The sequence below is a fragment of the Tetrao urogallus genome, assembly GCF_951394365.1.
Source record: "Tetrao urogallus genome assembly, chromosome: 31".
NCBI classification, from domain to species: domain Eukaryota; kingdom Metazoa; phylum Chordata; class Aves; order Galliformes; family Phasianidae; genus Tetrao; species Tetrao urogallus.
In genome coordinates, this window is record NC_136844.1 from 565944 (window position 1) to 575339 (window position 9396).

The 9396-nt window shown below is 58.1% G+C and overlaps 1 protein-coding gene across 1 annotated transcript; it reads left to right on the forward strand.

Annotated features, from left to right (window-relative positions):
* Positions 1-862: 862 nt before the first annotated feature.
* On the forward strand, positions 863-9153 carry KRT8 (keratin 8; the record flags this gene model as incomplete). Its single annotated transcript, XM_079547753.1, has 9 exons — positions 863-1192; positions 3295-3503; positions 4006-4066; positions 4749-4844; positions 4936-5100; positions 6399-6524; positions 7678-7898; positions 8842-8897; positions 8987-9153. The coding sequence occupies 9 exons, from the start codon at positions 863-865 to the stop codon at positions 9151-9153; spliced, it is 1431 nt and encodes a 476-aa protein (XP_079403879.1).
* Between the last annotated feature and the right edge of the window lie 243 nt (positions 9154-9396).

The following is a 9396-nucleotide window of genomic DNA, read 5'->3' on the forward strand; positions in this document are numbered from 1 at the left end:
GTTAACGGAGCAGCACAGCGCTCCTCCCCTGGGCGGCAGGATGCAGCCCCGCTCACCCGCCCCACAGCCGGCCCGTCCTGTCCTACAACCCCTACCACAATCCTACAACCCGTCCTGCAACCCGCACCGCAATCCTGCAACCTGTCCTGCAACCCACCCCACAGCCGTCCTCCTGCCCGCCCCACAATCCATCCTGCGGCCCTTCCTGCAGCCCCATGGCGCAGCCCGTCCTATAGCCCGCCCCGTAGCCCGGCCCACCGCCCGCCGCACACCTCCCTCCTCCTACTCAGCGCGGCGCTCCGACACTATTCCCAAAACTCTCCTGTAACCTTTCCCAAAACCCTTCTCCAAATTGTCTTCCAGCTTTCCCAAAACCTTCTCCCAACCCTATAACCTTCTTCCAACGCTACAACCGCCTCCCAGCCTTCTTCCAATCCTATAAATCTTCCAACCTTCTACCAACACTACAAACTCTTTCCAAACTTCTTCCACCCCTACAACCATTTTCCATCCTTCCTCCAAACCTACAACCTTCTTCAAATCCTAAAACCTTCTCTCAACCTTCTCCCAACCCTACAACCATCTTCCAAACTTCTCCTAACCCTACAGCCTCCTTCCAACCTTCTACCAACCATCTTCCAACCCTACAACAACCTTCCAACCTTTCTCCAATCCTACAACCTTCCTCCAATCCTATAACTTTCTTCCAACTGTCTTCTAACTTCCCTCCAACCCTATAAACATCTTCTAACCTTCCTCCAACCATCTTCTAACCTTCTTCCAATCCTGCAACCATCTGCCAGACCTACGACCTTCTTCCAGCCTTCCTCCAACCCTAAAACCTCAGCCCCTCTGACCCACCATGTCTGTCACCATCACCAGGAAATCTGTGCGGAGCAGCTCGGCCGTCCCGGTCCGATCCTTCAGCTCCCGCTCCTTCACCGCCGGCCCTGCTGTGAGGATGAGCGCAGCCTCAGCCTTCGGCACCATCAGTGGGAGCCGTTTTGGGGTGGGGGGGATGCAGCGGGGTCCTGTGACCGTGTCTGGGGGTGGCATCGCAGCCGTCACCGTCAATCAGAGCCTCCTGACCCCCCTCAACCTGGAGATTGACCCCGACATCCAGCAGGTGCGCAAGGAGGAGAAGGAGCAGATCAAGACCCTCAACAACCGCTTTGCTTCCTTCATCGACAAGGTGAGGCCACCCCATAGCTGCCCCCATTGTGTCTGGGTGGCACCCGGGGTGGGAGGGAGGGGGGAGGAAGGGGGTCACAACTGTTTCCTGAGCTCTGGTGACCCTGAAGTGCCCTGGGGGTGGGGTGGGAGGTGGCTGTGAGACTGCGACGGCATTCTGAGCCTGCAGGGACACTGAGAGACCCCCCCCAGGGACATCCTGAGCCCCCTTAGGGACACTGAGAAACTTCTGGGGACTCTGAGACTCCTTTAGGGACCTCCTGAGCCCCCCTTAGGGACATTGAAACCCCCCTGGGGGACTGAGACACTTTCAGGGATCTTGAGATCCCCTTAAGGACATTGAGAACCCCTTGGGGACACTGAGTCCCCCTTAAGGACATTGAGACTTTTGGAGGACACTGAGACTCCCTCAGGGACACCGAGACTCCCTTAGGGACCTCCTGAGACCCTTGGGACATTGAGACACTTTGGGGAACATCAAGACCCCCGCGGGGACACTGAGACACTTTTGGGAACATCCTGAGCCACCATAGGAGCAGTGAAAGCCCCTTGGGACATTGCGACCTCCTTAGGGAAATCCAGAGCCCCTTAGGGACATCCCAATCCCCCTTAGGGATATTGAGACATCTGGGGACATTGAGATCCCCTCAAGGACCTTCAGAACCCCTTAGGGAACTCCTGAACCCCTTGGGGATGTTGAGACACTTTTGTGAACATCCCAAGTCCTCTTAGGGCCGTTGAGGGAACATTAAGGCCCCCCTTAGGGACACCCTTGGCCCCTTAAGGACATTGAAACTTCCTTGGGGACATTGTGACCCCCATGGTGACTTCTGAGCCCCCTGGGGACTTGCTGAGTCCTCTGGGGACACTGAAACACCTCTGGGGGCATTGCAGTCCTTTGGGGACATACTGAGCCCTTTGGGGACATTGAGACCTCCTTAGGGACTTACTGACCCTCTTTTGGTCCTCTGGGACTCCCTGAGCCCCTTGGGGACCTCCAAGCTCCTTCAGATGCATCCTGAGGCCCTTGGGGACATTGGGATCCCCCCTGGGGAGCCCTCTGTCCCCTTTGGGATCTTCTAAACCCCTTGGGAACATCCTGGAGACATTTGGAAATCTTTGGGGACACTGAGATCTCCTTGGGGATATCATGTTCCCCTCTGGAAACTGCCAACCCCTTTGAACACATTTTAGACCCATTTTGGACCCCCCTGGGGACACTGTGACCCCCTAAAGGACCCGCTGTCCCCCTTGGGAACACTCTGGGGGTACATCCATGTTCCATCCCAGTACCAGACATGGTGACAAAGCTGAGGGGGGGGGGGGAGTGGTGTGAGGTGGGACATGGGGTGGTGGTGGCATTCTCCTTCTGTCCCATTGTCCCCTTTTTGTCCCCCTCCGCTGCAATCAGTCCCCCTACCAGCGTCTCATCGCTGTGTCCCCATAACCCCCACCCCCACGTCCCATATTTCATATCCCAACTCCACGTCCCACTCACCCTCTTGCCCACCTCCAACATCCCCACGTGTCCCCATATCTGGCATCCTCATATCCCCATTTCCCCACATCCTCATATCCAACATTTCTACAGCCCCTTGTCCCTATTTATTCACAGCCCCATGTCTCAATGTCTCCATGTCCCCAAATACCCACATTCCCCTTTCCCCATGTACTCACATCTCCACGTCCCCATGTCCCCATATAACCACAGCCCCACATCCCCGTATCCCACATCCCCATGTCCCCATTTCCAATGCCTCCATGGCCACACACCCCACATCCCCCTGTCCCCATATACCCACAACCCCACATCCCCATATCCCAGTGTTCCCATATCTGCACATCCCCGTGTCCCCATATCCAACACCTGTGACCCCACACCCCCACATCCCCATATCCAATGCCTCTGCAACCCCACACCCCCCTGTCCCTATATACTCACATCCCCGTGTCCTCACATCCCTGAATACCCACATCCCTGTGTCCCTACATCCCCCCATCCCCATAACCAATGCCTCCATGACCCCACACCTCTCCTCCCCCCATCCCCATCCTCGTACCCCACACAGCACGGTGACCCCCCTGCGTCCCCCCTCTCCCCAGGTCCGGTTCCTGGAGCAGCAGAACAAGATGTTGGAGACCAAATGGAGTCTCCTGCAGTCTCAGCAGCCACAGCGCAGTGACCTGCGGGGGCTCTTTGAGGGCTACGTGGGGTCCCTGAGGAGGCAGCTGGAGGGGCTGGGCCAGGAGCGGCTGCGGTTGGAGGCTGAGCTGGGCAGCATGCAGGGGCTGGTGGAGGACTTCAAGAACAAGTGAGGAGGGGGCAGCTGGGTGGCCCTCAGGTGGTGGGATGGGATGGGGTTGTCCCCTCCGAGCAGCACTGTGGCGGCTTTGGTTTATGGGGTGATCGACCCAATGCACTGGAAAGGGGCTCCCCACATCCCCCTTGTCCCCATCTCTGTGTGTCCCTGGGTCCCCTTTTCCCCATTTCTTCCACGCCCCACATCCAAGTTCCCATTTCCCATACCCCGTATCCCCATGTCCTTGTACCCCTGGGTCCCAATGTCCCCACGCCCTGTGTCCCCCTGTGTCCTTGCATCTTTGGATCCCCATGGCCGCCATGTCCCCATGTCTCCTGTCCTCACACCCCCCCATAACTTCCTTGCCCCTCATTCCCCATGTCCCTGTATCTCTGGGTTTCCACATGCCTACATTCCCATTTCTCCATGTCCTCCATCCCTTCCACATCCCATGTCCCCATGTCCTTGCCCCTCTGTGTCCCCATGTCCCCACACTAAGCCCTTTACCCTGCAGGTATGAGGAGGAGATCAACCACCGCACTGAGAAGGAAAATGAGTTTGTGCTGCTGAAAAAGGTGAGTGGGCTACGGGTAATGCGGCTGGGGGGCAATGAAACTGGGAGTGATGGGGCTGAGAGTGATGGGGCTAGGAATAATGGGGCTGGGCGTAGTGAGGCTGGGGGTGATGGTGATGGGAGGCAGTGGGGCTGGAGGACTTGGAGACAGGAGCGATGGGGCTGGAGGGCAGTGGGGTCAGGGGCAATGGAGCTGGGGGCAATGTGTTCAGGGCCTGATGGGATTGGGGGCAGTGGGGCTGGGGGGCAGTGGGGCTGGGGGCAATGAGGCTGAGGGGCAGTGGAGCTGGAAGTCTTGGGGGCAGGCAGTGGGGCTGGAGGACAATGGGGACAGAGGCAATGGAGCTGAGGGGAATAGGGTTGGGGGCTGATAGGATTGAGGGCAATGGGACTGGGGGACAATGGGGCTGGGGGCAATGGGGTTGGAGGCTGATGGAACTGGGGGAAGTGGGGCTTGGGGGGCAATGAGGCTGAAGGACCGTGGGGCTGGAGGTGTTGAGGCCAGGGGTAATGGGGTTGGAGGGCAATGGAGCTGGGGGTAATGAGATCGGGGACTGATGGGACTGGGGTTAATGGGGCTGGGGGGCAATAGGGCCGGGAGGCAGCGGGTCTGGGGACAATGGGGCTGGGGATAATGGGGCTGGGGGACAATGGGAGCTGACCCAATGCTACTGGCACCCCAGGATGTGGACGAAGCATACATGAGCAAAGTGGAGCTGGAGTCACGGCTGGAGAGTCTGACGGATGAGATCAACTTCCTGCGGCAGCTCTATGATGAGGTGGGGGCTTCACAGCAGCCCCCCCATGGGACCACCGCAACAGGGAGGGGGCCGTTCCCCCAGCTCAGCCCCATCTCCTTCCCCATTGCAGGAGCTGCGGGAGATGCAGTCGCAGATCTCCGACACCTCCGTGGTGCTGTCCATGGACAACAGCCGCAGCCTGGACCTGGACAGCATCATTGCAGAGGTGAAGGCGCAGTACGAGGACATCGCCAACCGCAGCCGGCTGGAGGCTGAGACCTGGTACCAGAGCAAGGTGAGGGGTGGGGAGTGGGGGTCGGGGTTTGGGGGGATGCTCCGCACTCATCCCAGCTCTGTTCTTTGGGATTCTCCATCAGCTGGGATTCTGTGCTCTGTCCCATGTCCCAAGATGTTCTCCTCCTGAGAGGATGTTCTGTCCTTTGGGCTCCTCTGTGCCCCAGGAGGAGCTGTCCTTCAGAATGCTCCCTCCATCAGTTTGGGAAACTCCACCCTTTTGGGGTCCTCTATCCCTTGGGATCCTTCACCCCTTTGGGGCTCTCCATCCCTTGGAGTTTTCCACCCCTTGGGAATCTCCACCCCATGGGAATCTCCATCCCTTTGGGGTTCCCAGTCCCTTGGGATCCTTCATCCCTTGGGTCTCCATCCTTTGGGATCCTCTATGACTCGGAATTCTCTGTCCCCAAGGATCCTCCATCCCTTGAAAGGATCCATGACCTGGAAGATTGCATCCCCTGGGTCACTCCATCCCCTGGGTCACACCATCCATGCCCCCAACTGTTCCATTCCTTTTTCCCCTCTGAGATCCTTCGTCTCTTGGTGTGCTCCATGACTTAGAATGCTCTCCCCCTCCCCAGGACCCTCACCCATCCCATAACACTCTCCACCCCCAGCACCCACCCTGCCCTGGGGATGCCCTATGCCCCAGACTCCCTGTCCCGCTTCCCATCCCGCTCCCCACCGCCGTCTCGCCAGCCCCACGCTCCCGCCCTTGCCCCACATCCCAGCCCCAGGGCCAGGCGCTGCTCATGGTGTCTGCGGCGTGGGCGAGTCGCAGACCGGCCCGGTGTGACGCAGCCCTGGCCCCAAGCACTCCTCTGGGCACGGGCTCGCCTCTGCTGCTTTGCCCCAGATTTTGGGAGGAAGAGGAGCTCACGGGGCCGTCCCCATCCCCGCCGCACTGTGGGTTTATGGGGCCAAGATTTTGGGATTCTGTCGTGTCAGGATCCTGTGATTTTGGGATTCTGCAATTTCAGGACTCTGTGATGCCAGCATTCCATGATTTTGTGTCTCAGCCATTTCCATCATTCCATGGATTCATGAGTCCATGATTCCATGAGGTTGTGATTCTGCGATCCCGTGATTCTCTGATTCCGCAGTGTCATGACTCTGTGATTTCGCAGTGATGCGATATCCGGATCCCGATATCTCGTGGTCCCACAACTCGGTGGATTCATGACTTTGGGATCCCGTGACCACTTGATTTTGGGATCCCGAGATTTCATAGTCCCACGAGTTTGTGATTTTGTGATCCCCTGATCCCTGATTTCCTGACCCCGCTCCGCGCTCCTGCAGTACGAGGAGCTGAAGACGACAGCTGGTAAACACGGCGACGACCTGCGCAGCACCCGCAGCGAGATTGGCGAGCTCAACCGGATGATCCAGAGGATCCAGGCTGAGATCGAGGTGCTCAAGAACCAGGTCTGGGTCCTGCCTGGCTACACCTGACCTTCTTCCTCGTCCTCTTCCTTCTCCGCCTCCTCCACTTCTTCCTTCTCCTTTCTTTCCTCCTCCTTTTCTTTCTTCTCTTCCTCCTCCTCTTCTTCCTTCCTCTTCTTCCTCCTCTCCCTCCTCCTCTTCTTCATCCTTCTCTCCCCCCTCCTGCACTTCTTCATCCTCCTCTTCCTCCTTTCCTTCCCCTCCTCCTCCTCTCTCTTCTCCTCTCTCTTCTTCTTTTCCTCCTCTTCCTCCTCTTCTTCCTCCTCCTCTTTCTCCTCTTCTTCCTCTACTTCCTCTTCATCCTCCTCCTCTTCTCCCTCACCTCTCCATGCCTTCAGCACTCCAACCTCCCACAGCCCCCTTGCACTCTGCAGAGATGATTCTGGTGTGCAATGGGGAGAAGCCGGGGTGCAAGCTGGGGGAGGGGGAAGAAATGGATGAAAAAAGAGAGGAATTCTGGAGTGCAATTTGGAGAAGTTGGGGTGCAAAGGTGAATGTTGGGGTGCAAGGGGGGAAGCTGCAATGCAATGGGGTGAACTAGGGTGCAATGGGAGGGATGGTGGAATGCACTGGGGAAATGTTTGGGTGCAATTCGGAGAAGCTGGGGGTACTGGATTGGGATGCTGTGGTCCAAAGGGGAAGCTGGGGTGCAGTGATGGAAGATGAGATGCAATGGGTGGGATGCTGGGGTGCACTGGAGGGAAGCTGCAATTCAATGGGATGAACTGGGATGCAATGGGAGGAATGTTGGAGTGCACTGGGGGACTGTTGGGGTGCAATTTGGAGAAGTCGGGGCGCTAAGGAGGAGGGACGCTGAGGTGCATTGAGGGGAAGCTGCGGTGCAACAAGGGATGCTGGGGTCCAAAGAGGAAGCTGGGGTGCAATGATAAAAGCTGGGGTGCAAATGGGCAGAAGCTGGGGTGCAAACTGGAGAAGTTGGGATGCAAGAGGGGGATGCTGGGATGCACTGGGGGGGGGGAGCTGGAATATAAAGGGGGTCTGCTGGGGTACAATAGAGAGATAATGGGGTGCAAGGGGAGGATGATGGGATGTAGCAAGGAGGATGCTGAGGTCCAGGGACAACCCAAACCCTCACGCAAGGTAACCCCTCCTGCCCCAATGTCCTGCCCTGCAGCGAGCCACTCTGGAGACGGCCATCACAGAGGCAGAGGAGCGTGGGGAGATGGCCCTGAAGGATGCCAGAGCCAAACTGTCTGAACTGGAGGCGGCTCTGCAGAAGGCAAAGCAGGACCTGGCCCGGCAGCTGCGCGAATACCAGGAGCTGATGAATGTTAAACTGGCACTGGATATCGAGATTGCGACCTACAGGAAGCTGCTGGAGGGCGAGGAGAGCAGGTGGGATGCTGCACCAGAAAGGGGCTCCACAGGGTGTGCAGTGTGCTATGTCCTATGGGACGCTGTGGGGACGGTGGTGTTCCTGTCTCATGGAGGCCACACCACATCCCTGCTCCCTGGGCAGCACTCGGCTGTTGAAATCCAAATTCAGCTCCCGTGTCCCCCTGTGCTGCCCCGAGCCCTGGACCCAAACTGAGCCCCCAAAGTGTGTCCCCAGATCCCGGGCCCATCTCACATCCTCAGCCCATGTCCTCACCACTGTGCTCCCAATGCTTTCATCCACCCATCATCCATCCAACCCATCCCTCCCTCTGTCCTTCCCTCCCTCCATCCCTCTCTCCATTCCTCACTCCCTCATTCCCTCTATCCACCCCTCCCTCCATCCTTCCTTCCCTCCTCCCCTCCTTCCCTCCTTTCTTCCCTCTCTCTATCCTTCTGCCCCTCCTTTCTTCCCTCCCTTCATCCATCATTCTTTTCCTTCCTTCCTCCCCTTCTTCCCTCCCTCTACCCCTCCATTCCTCACTCCCTCATTCCCACTCTCCACCCCTCCCTCCATTCTTCCCTTCCTCTTCCTCTCTCCCCCCTTCCATCCCTCCCTCCCCCCATCACCCTCCCTTCTACCCTCCTTCCATCCTTTCTTTGCTCCCTTCCTCCCTCTCTTCCTCTTCTTCAATCCTTCCATTCATCCCTCCATTCTTCCCTCCCTCCCCCCTCTCCATTCTTTCTTCCCTCTCTCTATCCTTCCATCAAACCATCCTTCCCTCCCTCCCTGCATTCTTTTCTCCCTTTCTCCCTCCCTTTCTCCCTCCCTCCCGCTCTCCCTCCATCCTTCCAATCTTCTCTCCCCTCCATCTATCCATTCCCACTTCCCTCCCTCCCACCATCGTGCCATTCTTCCATCTCTCCCCCACCTCCCTAAATCCCACCCCTTACTCTCCCCCAGGTTGGAGTCAGGAATGCAGAACCTCAGCATCCACACCCGGACCACGGGGTTCTCGGGTAAGAGGGGGGGACACAGGGGTTGGATTCACTACCCAAAACCCCCAACAAGCGCTCAGCATCACCCATTGCACCCCCTCTCCATGCAGGAGGATTCGGGGGGGGCTTTGGGAGCTCCTTCTCCACAGGTTACACTGTGACCCCCCCGGCACTGGAGAGTGCAGCTGTCCCCAAATCTCGTGCCATCGTCATCAAGAAGATCGAGACCCGTGATGGCAAGCTGGTGTCTGAGTGTGCTGATGTCCTCACCAACTGAGCCCCAGCTACACCCCTCTGGAGACCCCAAAAGGAATGCAACCCCCCGGGACCCTCCCCTTGTTCTGTCCCAGCGCCCTGAGCCAGCACCCTGCTGTCCGTCCGTCTGTCCCCCTGTGTCTGTCCAAGCTACAGGATGGGGTGGGAGCTATTGGGGTGCCCCCCACCCCTGAGATCCCCCTCACACCTCCGGTGCATGGGTGGGGGGTGTTGAGGACCTGCAATAAACCCAATAAACCCAATG